The sequence below is a fragment of the Labrus bergylta genome, chromosome 17 (assembly GCF_963930695.1).
Source record: "Labrus bergylta chromosome 17, fLabBer1.1, whole genome shotgun sequence".
Lineage (NCBI taxonomy): Eukaryota > Metazoa > Chordata > Actinopteri > Labriformes > Labridae > Labrus > Labrus bergylta.
Window position 1 is genome coordinate 13,722,951 of NC_089211.1, and position 14,703 is coordinate 13,737,653.

Here is a 14,703-nt window from a genome sequence, read left to right on the forward strand (position 1 = left end):
TCTATTGTCCACAAAAAATGCAAAATGTAATGTCAATATTCACAGTTGAGATTAAACAAACTGAATGTTCACAGTATGTCACACAATGGGGCCGTCACACATTGCTACATATTTTAGTTTTTGCATCTTGGTTTGAGGATATGAAACTTGACTTAGCTTTACTTATTGGTTGAGAGAGAAAAAAAGGTTCCGCTATGCTGGATAAACATATCACACTAGTTTGAACAAACCCCCTCCCCGCAATTCAAACGTGTTTGGTGGGGGCTACAAGGCAGGTAGGCTCTGTCAAATATAAGCTGCTTTCTCAATTCTCTGTACAGATCTCAGGAGGGAAGACGTTCAACTATAAGCCTAAAAAATAACAAGAAGATGGCCATGCTCAAGATCGCTTTGCTTCTCTTCATTTGTCTTGAAGGCTTTGGTAAGACTAACAAGATAAAATGAATGGTAAAATAATTAAGCATTATTCTTATTGATTGAAGATTAATTGATGATGAAAATGTCACCCTGCAGCTCTGACTTCAGCTTTTAATGATGGTGATGGTTTGCAGGATGTTCCACTTGCCATGGCAGAAGTAAGTGAAACATTAGTGATTTCTTAAAACAGAATAATATTTTTCAAAATAAAACACAAACACCAAACCTCATGCATTTTGAATATGAATTGCAGTTCACAACATGATGTGTGTTTCAAATACTGATAAAGCCATTAAACATGATTTCACATTGCAAATATCAGCACAAGAAAATAAATATTGTGAAATTCAGGGACTGTCTATGAATTACTTTACTCTAGAAATGAAAACAATTGTAAAAGTTGGAATCTTGATCATGTGTTTTTTTTATGTAAAATCTAAAAAGTTTAATAAAAAAACTTAATCTGGGAAATATATGTAGGGAAGTGCAATATATTTTTCTAGATAGCAGTTAAGTAGCATTGTTTTGGAAAGAAGCATCTGGATTATTTGAAAGCATAGTTATAGTGCGTAAACAAAAACCTACTGGTCACGTGAACTGCTATTTTGAAGGCAATGTGATAGTGATAGGAGAAGTATGATACTTCAATGCGGTGAGTTTTTTTTAGAGACACACTTCAGTTTCTTCGAAATCAGGAAGTGTTTTTAACAAAATACTTTCACTTCGTGATAAACAGTCATACATAAACCTCTCATCTTCTAATTCTGTTTTAAGACTGGAAGAACTGAGGCATAACAAGTTAGTTTACTCTTATTACAAAGGTTGAAAAACAATTTAAAGATTTCTAACCCTTTCCAAGTAGTTCCCTTCTGTTACTCATGAACAGACAGCTAAGAATGAAGGATTTTATAAGATAATGGGGTTAATTTATCTTAATCATGTGACTTTAACTTTATAGAATGGAGACATCTGCAAGGATTGTACCCAAATATTTGAACTTCTCGCTGACCTCTTTTCCAATGCAGACGTCCAGGTGAGTACAATAGTCGATCCAACAGCAAACACATTCTTTGAGATTGATATTTGGTCATGGATGTTATTATTGTTCCTGTGGATAACCATATCCATAAGTCAAGATTAAAATACTGTGCTATCTGAAATGCTTGCTAAGACCTGTGGCTGCATAGTTTTCAATAAAATCAAATAAAGAAGGACCACATTCCTGCACCTATCCACCTGTTCTTTTATCAGTTTAAAAACATTATTCATGTCCAGAGATGTGAATATTTTGCACGCTTGTGTGCACAGTTAAAAACACAGATATGCAAAACGAAATGTTCACAGCTATTTTAGTTACCAGCCACTTCTTGTTTCGTATGTCAAACAAAAGTTGAAATGAAATTCCTTGGTCGTTTTCATTTCTCATCTGACCTCAAAGATCCTCTTTCTGCAGAGAAAATTTGGTCTCCAGCATTGACTGTAAATAATAACTCTTTATAGTCTATGGTCTACAGGAAGCCCCCTCTGAGGAAACAGGCAGAAAACTAATACTGCTACTTCTTCAGATAGTATTTTAAGTCACACACCAAGAAAGAAAAGTATTACCTGAACTTCACTTTACAATATATTTTGGAGATAACTTTTGGTTTGGGTTGTGTGTAGATGTGAATAATTATTTTGAAAATATAGATATATGATTTTAGCATCATAAACTCTTCTGCAAAGATCTGTTGTTATGTCAAAGTCTCCATTCACGGCCAAACTGCTCCTCAGCCATTCATAACCCCACAGCTCCTTGCACTTTCTCCTGTTACCAAACTTAGCCAGTTTCCACTTTTAGCTGTGGAGAGCCACAAAGGCGAATAAAATACTAAAATAACAAAATGCTGCTACTTTATTTCGAAAGTCGGAACAGATACCTAGCATAGCATTGACAAGGATACAGAGGCTACCAAGCAAACATTAAAGAAAGTTGGGTTCAATAGCAGATGCTTGTCTTGAAATGTAGTTACTTTGTTGCTTTGACTCCGAGGAAGTTCCTCGCAAGAATAAAAAAACAATGCTGAAGAAACCAATAAGAAACAGAGAGCTAACTAGTTAATGAGCAGTTTATGAAACCGTTACCAGGCGCGTCACGCGTGCTGAACTAAAAGTGGCGGGGTTTTGTGATATTAACCTGATATTACAAAAATAACATCTGATTAAGCTACATGCTTATCTATCAGCATATTGAGGAACTAATAATAATTTAGATACTGTCAGGAAATATCTATGTGCCCTTTTTCATACTCAGTATTATCAATATGAGCAGTCAAACTCTTCACTCAATCAGCTGACCTGTTAATTTAGTTTTTTTTAGGGAAGAAGGAATAATGGCACTAGAAAAACTCAAACACAACGATCAGTTTTGGTTTTTGCTGGTGTTTAGATTGCTGTAGTCGTAATTACACCAACACATCAATAACTGGCCCATTGTCTCGACTTAAGAGGACATGGTTTGAATACTATATAGCTAATAAAGTGCTTTATAACAGAAAAAGATCATGGACGCCATAGACAATATCTGTGACCACCTGCCTGGACCGCCTGGTACTGCCAAGCTCTGCAAAGACGAGGTTCAGAAGATACTCCCAGTGGCCATCAACTTCATCACTGCGGCTGTTGTAAGTTGCATGCTGATGTCGTCTTGGCTTGTCAAAATAAGGTGTAAAATAATGTTGTTGTTTTTCTGTATTTTTTTTTCTGGTCTTTGTACCTGATCCTGCTGAAAGGTCTCATTTCAGTATATAACACCCTCTATCTTCTTCTGTAGAAACCAGCAGAGCTCTGCAAAACCATTGGCCTCTGTAGCTCCAGCTACAAGCAGGTGATGCTCCGCTATTTTGTCAAGGAAGGATTTCAGGCTCCTGTGACTGAAGAAAATGTAAATCTCAAACTTGAGGAATTCAGAAGATTGCGACAACACTTGAAGTGTAAAAGCTCAACTTTGATCTCTGTGTGCTTTCCTCCCTCTGCTGTTTGTGTCTTTCAATCAGGGGAAGTCTTCAAAACCATGCTCCTTCTGCATCTTTCTTATCAAGACTTTGGAGGACATGCTGCCTAAACAAAGGACTGAGGTAAGCAAACAGTCAAGGGATCAACACATGGCCATCATTATCAAACAGGGTATCTGTTTATTCTGCACATCCACAAACACAGGCATTTAAACAGACATCTAAACGCCACCAGCCAGCACTGCAGACTTTGTGAAAAACATGACGCATGCTCACCGATCTCTCTGCTTCGTCCGCAGGACGCTGTCATCAAGCTGCTGGAGGAGATTTGTCACATTTTGCCCGCCGGCTACCAAGGCCAGTGTGAGAGTGTTATCAGCAAGTTCAGCAAGACGGTGCTGGACGCCATCCTGGGCTACGCCACCCCTCAGGCCATTTGTGCTCTTCTCCACCTGTGTGACGGGCAGGAGGCTTCTGTTGTGGGTCAGTTTGCATCTTTCACTAATACATTCAGGGCTTCATTTTTCAATTACTTGTTTTTTTAACAGCAGATTTCTACTTGTCAAATAATGGAAAAACACAGACAACCATATAACAAAGTCTCTATTCCGAAAATCAAGACCCAATAAGTAAAACTGTGCAAAGGAGTAAGCAGGAAAGGCCCTAAAATTGGTGAACCTAGTGAAACAAGTTGAACCTGTTTGACATTTTTAACAAGGTCCCCTGTGGGAAATTTGCTTGAAAACTCAAATTATATAAAAAAATTAAAAATATTATTTAACCTTTTTTTCCAGCAGCTGAATCCAGCAGGAGCTCACATTTTAAAGAATGACCAATCAGTTACTAAAAAGATTTCTGTGAAATAACAATAGCTTGTATGTTTCCCTCTTAGACCCATGCACTCTGACAACATACAGGTGCAAAGACATCAAGACTGCCCTCCAGTGTGGAGTAAGTAAAAAATGAAATCAAATGATCAACTTGTGAAGGTCATAAATTATCAGTAACGATGACGTCGGACTGCGTGCCTTTTTGTTTCAGACTGTGTTCTACTGCCAGAAATTTGCCTGGAAGCCTCTAAACTCCAACACAATTTAAAATGTTAAGGTAGGAGGAATTCTATTCATTTATATGTGAATCTAAATCAGTATTATTAAAAGATAATGTACCGTTCACTGTTCAGAAATGTCTCAAACTTATTTTTCCAGGATGGATTGAAAAGGGCAAGTCAACATGGATAACTCGGATCTTTCAACCAGCAAATATTTAACCGCTTTAAACCTGTGACATTTTTCTGATGGGATTATTTAACTACTGATAAGATATTTTACTGCATTTTGTAAATCTACATACCGTCTGTGCTGAGTGAAGAAAACAAGGACTTAGTTTGACAAAAGGAATATGAAATTCAGAAATGAATGGAATATTGAAAAGATTTGAGCGCAACTGTAGAATCAGGAACTTAAATGATCATCATGAATGTAAGACACATTTTGCAATTGTTCTGTATACTTCACAAGAATTTTCTTTAGTTTTTTTTTTGTAATAGCAATTTACTGTCCTACAGTCTATATAAAGTTTCATGGCCTGCTTTAATGAGTTTTCTTCATTCAATATTTAAGGTGAATTACCTGAATAACACAAGATGTGCATACACAGTTGGGGGTCTAACTTAAGTGTTTGAGACATCTAACTGAGGGAAAATAAACTACGTTTTCCTGCTTTACTTTGTACAAAGGGTTTTTACAAGTTTTTCACGCCGCTGTTAAACACAGTGGGTATAGTGTGGAAACAAGAACAGAAACAAATGATAGTTTTGTGGGACTTATTTTAAATGATACCTGGGGAAGTGATCCTATTAGCACCTGTTTACCAACATCTTCTGCATTGTGTCATAATTTGTTACAAAAACCTACTCAGGATATGCAGATTTATTTGTGTCGTAAAGATCATAAGATACAAAAAATTAGGCTGGGACGAATGGCATAAATAAATAGCCAAAAGCAGGGACCATGAGCACAGAGAAGGATGCACTTTATTTGAAGTTTAGAAAGAGAAACTCAACAACAAATAGGGTCCTTGATTTGAATCATTGAATAGGGAAAATGTGCAATGACAGGACAGAAATAAGTGGGAGGATGCTGGGTGGGAGTGGGACAGGGTCAAAAGGTTAGGGGTGATTTTGGGAGGAAGTGGGTTAAAGAAGGCACTTTTACACAATCAGCAACCACACTGACAGACTTACTTCCAGTAATTAAAAAGTATCAGTATCTATAACAGAAAAAATCCTCAAACCCTTCACAGGAGACCATGTAAACAGGCTGGTTTCTCTGTACAACACCAACCAATCAATTGTCTCCTCTGTGGATGAGTAAGAGGATGCAAACATATTGGTTAAAAAAAAAAAAAAAAAAAAAAAAAAAAAATCACCTGTGGGAGAATGTGTTGTTTCATCAGAAGGTCACAAAAAGAGTGGCCTTGAATGCTTTTAGCACAATCTACACAATGGCGCCTATACGAGGTTGTCTGGAGTAAGCGTATGTACCCACAGGGTGGTGCCAGAAGACACAAACGTAAGATAAGACATCAGCAGAGTAGAAAAAAAAAATAAATCAGTATAATAAATAACAAACAGTGCCACCTAGCTACGTGAGTCGACTCAGCTCCAACTATGTTCTAGCTATGGTTTCCTTATTTCACTCAGGCTTGCAGTTTAAGATTGATGCTTCTCCAGTTGCACATCTATCCTGACAAAGGCCAATACTGTGGGTCAGGCTTAAATCTTGCAAGTCTCACCTAACCAAATGTTTCCTCAATGTATCTGCATTAAAGCTTATTCCATAAACCTGCCTAAAAAAGAACAAGGACAAAGCAAACTTCGACAAACCCTTATACATTTAAAATTGATTCATGTAAGAATCAGACTTGTTCTGCTGGAGTTTGTTTTAAAGTATGAATAGGCTTGTTTTTTGTTTTTTTTAAATAAATTAAGTAAAAGAAAATTTTAAACTTCAATCTCAATCAGTTGAAAAGATTGCACATGTAGAAACATAATTTTGGTGACTATCAGAACCTGTGCTAAGCTATAAGTAACATATCTGATCCCAAATCCACAAAAAAAACAAACCTCTGAATGTGAGACATGGTACTACTGTTCACATCTTCTCAATGAGCAGCCTGTTAGCTCTTTGTCTTGGTCATCTGCTCTCTGTTCGTATGTGTCAGAGAACCCTAAATGTGTGCCACTTAAAGCGCACATTTTCTCCTGGCTTTACCTTTTAGTCTCACAGTAGTCTTACTCCATAGTGTAAATTATTTCAAGTAGTAACTGTGGATAAAGGCACTCCCTCCCCAGAGGTGACAGAGCCTGGGTTTCTCTGTAGCTACACCCAGTGTCAGTCTCAGGAGAGGGGGAAAAGTGTATCTCGTTTTCATCTTGGTAAGTAGAAATTTGACAACTATCATCTGGAACATTCACATGGCATAAACCCACAAGATCATTTACAAAAATGCAGTGGTTTTACAATGCAGCCCAACATGACCACATGGTCATTAGCAGCTTCTGACTTCTCTGTAAAACGTCAGAACAAAAGTGGCCTGAAGGGACGGCACATGTAAGGAAATAAGCAGTTTTAACACTGGACAAGTGCTTTCCAAACAGCCATTAGCCATAACATAATCAGGTTGAATAGGAAATGACTACTTCACTGAGATCCTCAATTTAAAAGCTAAGCAATACTAGATATTTTCCTACAAAACACAGTCAATGGTGGTTAATACTCACATGGTCCTTTAGGAAATCGTCTTTAAATATTTTGTTTTTAATTTAATATCTCGGCATCTGACATACTATTGTTTTGTCCTTAAAATATGTACAATACTTATAGGTGGAGGAAGGTCAGATTATCATGTAGGAGAGGCTGTGGTGACATGATTGTGTGTGTGAGGAGAAAAAGGAAAGAGGAGGAAGAGGAAGGAAAGTATAGAGCAAAAGAAACAGGTTTATCTGTATTACACCTGCATGAACATTAGAGAAGGGGTTCAGAATTTCAGCGTCTTGGGCACCTCCCATGAAAAGACGTCACGACCAAAGTGACCGTAAGCTGCTGTGCGCTGGTAGATGGCCTTCCTCAGGTCAAGATCCCTGTGACAGAGAAGAGAGATATTTAATATAATGGGGGTGCATAACTGTGTTTGTAAGAAGAAAAGTAAAATTGAAAAACGCAGGATACCTCACGATTACTCCTGGACGGAGGTCAAAGTTCCTCATAACAATGCCCAGCAGCTCCTTTTCGCTCTTTTGCGAGGTCCCGTAGTGGAAGATGGAGATAGACAGCGGATGTGCAACTCCAATTGCATAGGATACCTAAACCAATTTATACACAAATTCAAAAATGTTTCACTGAGACAGAACATACATTTCAAATGTTGAAAGCACTGTAAATACTGCACCAAGGTTTTTTTCAAGTAGTAAAAAAGTTATTTGCTACAGATTTATTCCAGAAAAATATTCAAGTAATTAAAGTCCTGTTATTTTGTTACTCATCTATAACTGTAACTACTATCCTGAAGTCTACATTGGGTTATGTCTTTAATTCTCTAATATATACACATTTTGGAAACATTGAGGTTAACAAACTCACCTGGACCAACACCCGCTTGCAGAGCCCAGATTTCACCAGAGATTTAGCCACCCAGCGTGCAGCATAGGCAGCAGAGCGATCCACCTTTGTGTAGTCCTTACCGGAAAATGCTCCGCCTCCATGGGCACCCCAACCCCCATAAGTATCCACAATGATCTTACGGCCGGTCAGACCAGCATCACCCTGTCGGAAGACACAGGACTTTGAGATTGAGTTCCTTTAACAAACGGCCACCTTCATATTGTTCCTACTAGAATTGGACAATAATTTAGCTTCAAGGTCAGAAGACTTGAAATGAACCCCTAAACAACATGTTGTCAATGAACTTTAAATTTGTTAAATAGATGCGGGTGGGCAAAAACACAGTTTTTTTTTTTTAAAGATGTTTTGTCTCACCTGTGGTCCTCCAATGACAAAGCGTCCACTAGGCTGCAGGTGATATATGGTTTCATCATCCAGGTATCCACTGGGAATCACAGCTTTCACCACCTGCTCCTTCAGACAGTGGTACATCTCGTCCAAACTCACATTCTCATCGTGCTGCACAGAGACCACAACTGTGTGGACTCGCAGCGGCACCATAGCGCCTCGATCCTGCCTGTACTGAACAGTCACCTGAGGAGAAAAACAATCAAACAGTTAAGTATAAACTGCAAAATGCAAGAGATAACTTACGGTTCCTTCTTATCTTTATATTTGTTTAACATCTTTACAAGCACTGCAAAGATGTCATTATTAATAAAGTTTAGTTTAAAAAAAAAAAAATTGACCCCAAGACTGAGAACTGTGAACTGAGAGTCTGTGGGTTTGAATCCCACCTCGGCCCTTTGCTGCATGTCATCCCCCATTCTCTCCCAACATTTCCTGTCTCTTTTCATCTGTCCTATTAAATGTTAATAATTTTTGATGCAATTTACCTGAGTTTTGGAATCAGGTCGGAGCCACGGTAGTGTTCCATCGCGGCGCAATTCAGCCATCTTGGCATTGAGCTTGTGGGCCAGGACAATTGTGAGGGGCATACACTCCTCCGTCTCATCAGTGGCATACCCAAACATCAGACCCTATGAGAGGTTTAGTTACAAATCACAGCATTGTATGAGGTAAAAGTAACATCACAATGCTGTTTCAACCACATTTCTGGCTCCCAGCTGTGGGTCAAACACAGTCATCAAGGTATGATCCCTCCAACCTGGTCACCGGCTCCCACGTCCTCTTCTTTTCGGTCAAGGTGAACGCCCTGTGCAATGTCAGGGGACTGCTGCTCCAACGCCACCAGCACATTGCAGGTTTTATAGTCAAAACCTGTAGAGCACAATGAGGGACCTTTAGCACACCTGCATGAGGTTAATTTAGAACGCTGACATTTTTGCAAGAAGCTCAAAAGAACACACTGAATTTCTGTGTTTTTCCAAGAACCCCTCCCCTTCAGCTCAATAAAGCTCTTAACTATTAGGGCCATAAATCATCACTAAGTCACTAATCAGTATATAGGGGAATAAATCCAAAAATGTCAGAGACCACTCAAATGATCAATCACAAACTTAAGAGTAACAGATTACATTTCTTTATTTTTTTGATTAGAACAAAAACAATTCACTCTTGGTTATTGGCTTTCACTGTATAACACAGTGGCTTGTCTTGAACTGTTTGGTACAGAATGTTGAGTAAGGTATGAAACTGTAGACATAAGCTACTTTCACATATGCACTCCTAAGAATATCTAGACTGCTTCGGTTATTCTCCTGACCTGGCTGTTCACATATGCACCTCACAGCGGGAGACTATCCCTGTCAGACGGGGGGGGGGGGGGGGGGGGGTCTCCTTAGTCAAGACAAAGACGGAGAGGACGAAGCAACAGAGTCTGCTACACCACTCTACATTAAGAATATTTCGCCTTTATATCAATGCTACGCAGGATGTCCCAGCAGTCGCAGGACATAAAAGTCACCACCCCCTCCCACTTTCTCAAGGTGAATTCTCCTGATTATATCTTGATGCATTCTCACATCAGCCCCCTTGGACTTGCTGTGGAAAACATACTTGGGGTCTGGCAGGAGAAACTCTGGGTGAAGTGCGAGCAAAAAATTACAGAAAGTATCAGGAGGTTTCTGCAAATGTGAAAGCCCTAATAATATGCAATTTGAGGACACAGGTTGGTATGACCTGTGTCCACAAAGAGCATGTTAAGTCTACTCCCCACACACACACACTCTAGATATATATATTCATATTCTAGAGCATGAGATTAACCAGGAAATGTTCTGGCAGTGCTCCAGTTGTTGTAATTCAACAGTGCTATTATTATCTAACTGTGTTTGGATGTAGTGCAAATGAGGTGAAGTGTGTCTCCAAGAATGACATCAAAACACATGCAAAGTAAATAACAATAAGTTATCAAATTAATGTTTTTTTTCTATATTGTTTATGCTACTGAAGTATCGTGATCGTCCCTACAATTAATAATCAACCTGCACTCTTTATACTGTCTTTTTAGAATATACTGTAGGGTTAAGTGATGTCTGCCAAACTAGCATATTATGATGTTCAGGGCGAAATCATGCAATAGAAGATGACATCCTTGTTGAGCAAATTTTCAATATCCTGGTAACATTACATTACAGCCTCATCTTGTGCCATCTTAGCTGCAGATTGATTGCCAGTGGCATACCAACCAAGCCTTAGACAGGTGTATTATATAATCTAATAGATTCTGTGAAAACACTGTTACATTAAATCAACTCAAAGCACATTACATAACAATGAATCATTTTGGATGATTTGAAAATTTTTATCCTGAACAATGCTGAAGTTTGACTGTACGCGTTTTTAAATGCATGAAGCTCAAATTGGAATACACTCAGCAACTAGCTCTCAGGACTGTACCTTTGGAGGAGTCGTCATAACCAATGTGTCTGATTGTGTCCCTGACAACCTTCTGGTAGTCGACGTTGGCCCTAGAGGTGATCTCCCCTGCCAGCAGGATCATCCCCGTCTTAGCAACAGTCTCTGAGGACACAAGGACATTAAGTGTTAAGGATGAGAGTCAGGCTGAGCATTACAGGTCATTAAATCCAAGTAGATTAAAGGAAATCAAGTTCTTCATGATGAAGGAGGTTGAAGTAACAAATGCAGTCTAAAATGATTTTTTACTATTAATCAATGTATTATTCGGTACAGCTATATAGAAATCGGAAATCATGGAAAGAACAGGAAACATTTCAACCACAACGTTGTACAAACAAAAGGTAAGAGAGATTAATTTATGATGACACTCAGAAAATGTAAAATATAGAATTCAATATGAAAAAATCTTCTGATTAAACAACGGGTGGAGTACTATAAACATGAAAAGCAACCATAAATATAACTTTTAAGGGATTGGTGTAGGACATACATTTTCTTTTTTAAATCTGAGGCAGAATGCCTTCTCAGGCCGATAGCCTGAAAATGTGTAACAGTCAAGTAGCAGAAAAACAAGTTTTCTATTTATCAGGTTTGCACTCTCAGTGATTGGTAGTGAGGCATTATTTACCACCAGCTATTGCTGGTTTAACAAGTTTTCATAGCCAACAGGAGAGTGTCCCCATCGTATCCGTCTTTAAAATGAATTGACTCACTAATTCTTACTAACAGGTCTACTTTGGTAAACAGCCGAAGGTTCATGTAAACACCATCAGAGCACAGAAAATGTGAAAATAAAAAATGCGGTCCATTGAAGTTTTATCAAATTATAATTTCTATCCATTAAACTAGACAGTAATACAAACTTTTTTTAAAGGGGCTTTCAGCCCTTGTTTCTGGAAATTTGCAGATTTTAAACCAGCTCCAAACCACTATAATATAGATATTATATGCTAATGAACAATGTTTCCCTCTCCTGATTGTTAACTGCAAAGAAAGCTCCCTGCTCATGTACTAGCAAAAAGAACATGGCAGAAAGCAGTCTTAATGTGCATATGGACCAAAAAGGATTTTAATACAAAATAAAAGAGACAAATTAATCTGCCCATGGGAGTTTGTATGTTAAAGGTTTCGCCTTGTCTCTTGCTGTCAACGCAATTTGTTTTTACTGCATACACCAAAGCTTGATGATATGTAGTTAGTTAATATAGCTCCGACTACAAATTTAATACAAATGGAAACAACACCATCCTGTAAATATCCAGACCCTGTGTACAGACTCTACATTTGTATGTAAAACCTGTAAATAGAGATCAGGAAGAGAATGCAACAGCCCTTTTCTGAAATTCCACTGGCTATGCAGCACAAATTTCCTTTTTATGACAAGTCTATCTTCCCAGCGGCAAATTTCCCATTTTGAGTGACTATAAAGGTACCAGTACAATTTCGCTGAAATGAGGCAATACTTCACATGAACGATTTGATAATTCAGGATAAAACAATTCTGAATAGGGGAAACAAAACATGCATTAAGTTTACAACACCACTGTTTTCGCATCATGCCCCTGCTTGCACCATGCATGGCCAAACCACTAATAATAAGCAAAGGCCAGCTGCTGTAGTTTCCCTGGTTTGCTGTCCATAGACTTACCACATGCTACTTTGGCGTCAGGGTCTTGTCTAAGGTGAGCATCCAACACAGCATCACTGATTTGGTCACAGATCTTATCTGAGGAGGAACACAAATATATTTAGAGATGTCTTTTCAAAAAAAGAGAAAATATTGAATAAAAAAAAAGAAAAAAAAAAAGGATTCTGTCATTGTTAAATATGCACAGTTCAAGAAACATATTACGCATTTTTACACTAAATAATGAAACATTTCAAATAAATGTGTGTTTTAACCTCATTGGAAATTAATAATTTCTGACATTCCTTTTTTTTTTTTTTGAAGAGCTCAAAGTTTGAAGTAGTTGAAACCTCTTTCACCTCTAAAGAGTTGGATTATCATTATTATAATTATTATAATATTATAATTATTCCCACTCGCATTATTAAAACTGGTTTGGCAGCATACCAAAGGATGACAGAAGCATTTTTAGATGCGTGTAGGACAATTAGTTCACCCTCTGAAAATTGGCAAAGAAACACTTCAATCACATTATCAGTAGAGATCTATGTAAAGTAGGTAAGTCTAGAGTGCCATGTAATTATAAAGCATGTGGATGTGCAGCCCCTGCAGTACCTATATTTAGGACCACTGGTAAGCCTATTATCTGTTGTAACCAGGTTGTAACGGGGGGACACCCACTGCCCCCAATGTAAGACTGAAAACTAAAGCAAATTGTATGAAGCTCTACATTTACTTTTTTTTGTTTGTTTTTGCAGATATATGTTGCTCAGTTTAATGCATCACATGTCTACCTGCATATAAAACGAAAGCAGTCTCGGTATAAAATGTGAGTTTTGGAAAACCTGGTAGATATCAAATGTGCAACGACAACAAACATCTGTCTACAGTCAACATCAATGTAATTTATTTACAGACTAGTTTGCACAGACAGTAAGGTGATACTGTCATGATGCAATGCCACATGGTAGCTAGTAATCCTGTCTGATTTAACAGTAAACTAATAAAGTTATTTTAAAAAGAGATACATATTCTGCAGGATTTTTTGATTTTTTTATCTTTAACATATGATGGTGTAGTCGCATAAACATAACATAACCGTGTAAGTAAAATGAAGGAGTGAACCCCATGTGGAGCTGTGATTGACAGGCACAAACAGTCCCAGCTAATGTTAGCTTTAAGAGCTAGCCGTGATGTTCTCCAAAAAAACAAACAAACAAAAAAACACTCCGGCTTGTAAACACTTTGTTGTTCTTTATTGGACATTAAATAATGAGCAGGTCTGCCCCGTGTTAAACAGCTTGGCCCGCTCACTGACTGTGTTGATAAAAAAAAAGGTCCAAAGAGAATGAATGGGGTTACATAGTGGACCAGCTGACACGCCACATGACCTGGTTTTACATGCTAACAGAATGCTATCAGGCTAATTGTTATGGTCAAAATGTTGAAGACATACCAGGGTGTCCTTCACCGACCGACTCAGACGTGAAGAGGAAGCAGTCTTCATCAATTAGCGAGTTGTTATGGAAACCGTTCAGCTGGCCGTTCATCTTCCCCTCTAAACTGTTAGCTTACGAGCTAGCTGTTAGATACTCACACCTGCTTTTAACTCCGTTTACCTGCAAACAAACAAACAAACAAACAAAGTGACCACGCTTGCTTCTGGTGTTTGCTCGTCGGATGAAACGCGGCAGTAGCTCAGACAGCTGTGGTTATCTTGCCCTGTGCAACTTCTTTCCAACTATTTAAGTTATCTCAGCCAATGTTGATGTTGAGCACAGACCACGTGGTGCACCTGGGCGTGGCCTAATCAGCCTGAAGTGTGCCCGAGGTTAAATGACCTGTTTGTAAAAGTGAAGCGATGTTGACTTCTACCCTAACTCAGCGTCACAAAGTAAAGAAGTGCATTTTAAATAAAGGTGATAAAACAAAGCTTTTATATTATTTATTTTAAGGTCTTGTTAAAAGGCGGTGAAAGCATGAGTTACTGCAGGGGTGGGCAACTGGCGGACCAGGGGGCCACATGCAGTTCCCCATCAACCCTCAAGGTGGCCCTCAGGTCAATTTTTACGCATCAATTAATCGGGAACATGAAGAAAACATGACTAAATCTGCCATG

General features: G+C 38.4%; 2 protein-coding genes across 3 annotated transcripts; one reads left to right on the forward strand and one right to left on the reverse strand.

Annotated features, from left to right (window-relative positions):
• The first annotated feature begins 235 nt into the window (after positions 1 to 235).
• Positions 236 to 5,006, forward strand: LOC109981180 (prosaposin). 2 transcript variants are annotated; one of them, XM_020629855.3, is made up of 10 exons: positions 236 to 421; positions 514 to 575; positions 1,376 to 1,450; positions 2,952 to 3,080; positions 3,230 to 3,283; positions 3,453 to 3,533; positions 3,710 to 3,893; positions 4,303 to 4,361; positions 4,452 to 4,517; positions 4,619 to 5,006. In XM_020629855.3, exons 1-9 carry the CDS (start codon positions 370 to 372, stop codon positions 4,506 to 4,508), a joined length of 753 nt encoding a protein of 250 aa, XP_020485511.2. In that variant the 5' UTR covers positions 236 to 369; the 3' UTR covers positions 4,509 to 4,517; positions 4,619 to 5,006. The 2 variants fall into 2 exon arrangements, with proteins under 2 accessions (XP_020485511.2, XP_020485510.2); XM_020629854.3 differs by having other exon boundaries at positions 237 to 421; positions 3,230 to 3,340.
• Positions 5,007 to 5,427: 421 nt separating this feature from the next.
• mat2aa (methionine adenosyltransferase 2Aa) lies at positions 5,428 to 14,358 on the reverse strand. The gene is made up of 9 exons (XM_020629771.3): positions 14,041 to 14,358; positions 12,606 to 12,683; positions 10,937 to 11,059; positions 9,243 to 9,355; positions 8,971 to 9,114; positions 8,450 to 8,668; positions 8,054 to 8,236; positions 7,643 to 7,776; positions 5,428 to 7,554 (listed from the first exon to the last, which is right to left on the reverse strand). Exons 1-9 carry the CDS (start codon positions 14,132 to 14,134, stop codon positions 7,452 to 7,454), a joined length of 1,191 nt encoding a protein of 396 aa, XP_020485427.1. The 5' UTR covers positions 14,135 to 14,358; the 3' UTR covers positions 5,428 to 7,451.
• Between the last annotated feature and the right edge of the window lie 345 nt (positions 14,359 to 14,703).

Bases quoted from the DNA above. Each gene is read 5' to 3' on its own strand.
- LOC109981180 (XM_020629854.3), top strand. From the start codon at position 370: ATGGCCATGCTCAAGATCGCTTTGCTTCTCTTCATTTGTCTTGAAGGC. The intron at 576-1,375 runs GTAAGTGAAACA...TTAACTTTATAG, and splicing joins TTCCACTTGCCATGGCAGAA to AATGGAGACATCTGCAAGGA. The intron at 3,081-3,229 runs GTAAGTTGCATG...CTTCTTCTGTAG, and splicing joins ACTTCATCACTGCGGCTGTT to AAACCAGCAGAGCTCTGCAA.
- mat2aa (XM_020629771.3), bottom strand. From the start codon at position 14,134: ATGAACGGCCAGCTGAACGGTTTCCATAACAACTCGCTAATTGATGAA. The intron at 12,684-14,040 runs GTATGTCTTCAA...GTTCCTCCTCAG, and splicing joins GGTCGGTGAAGGACACCCTG to ATAAGATCTGTGACCAAATC. The intron at 9,356-10,936 runs GTACAGTCCTGA...TGTGCTCTACAG, and splicing joins TTATGACGACTCCTCCAAAG to GTTTTGACTATAAAACCTGC.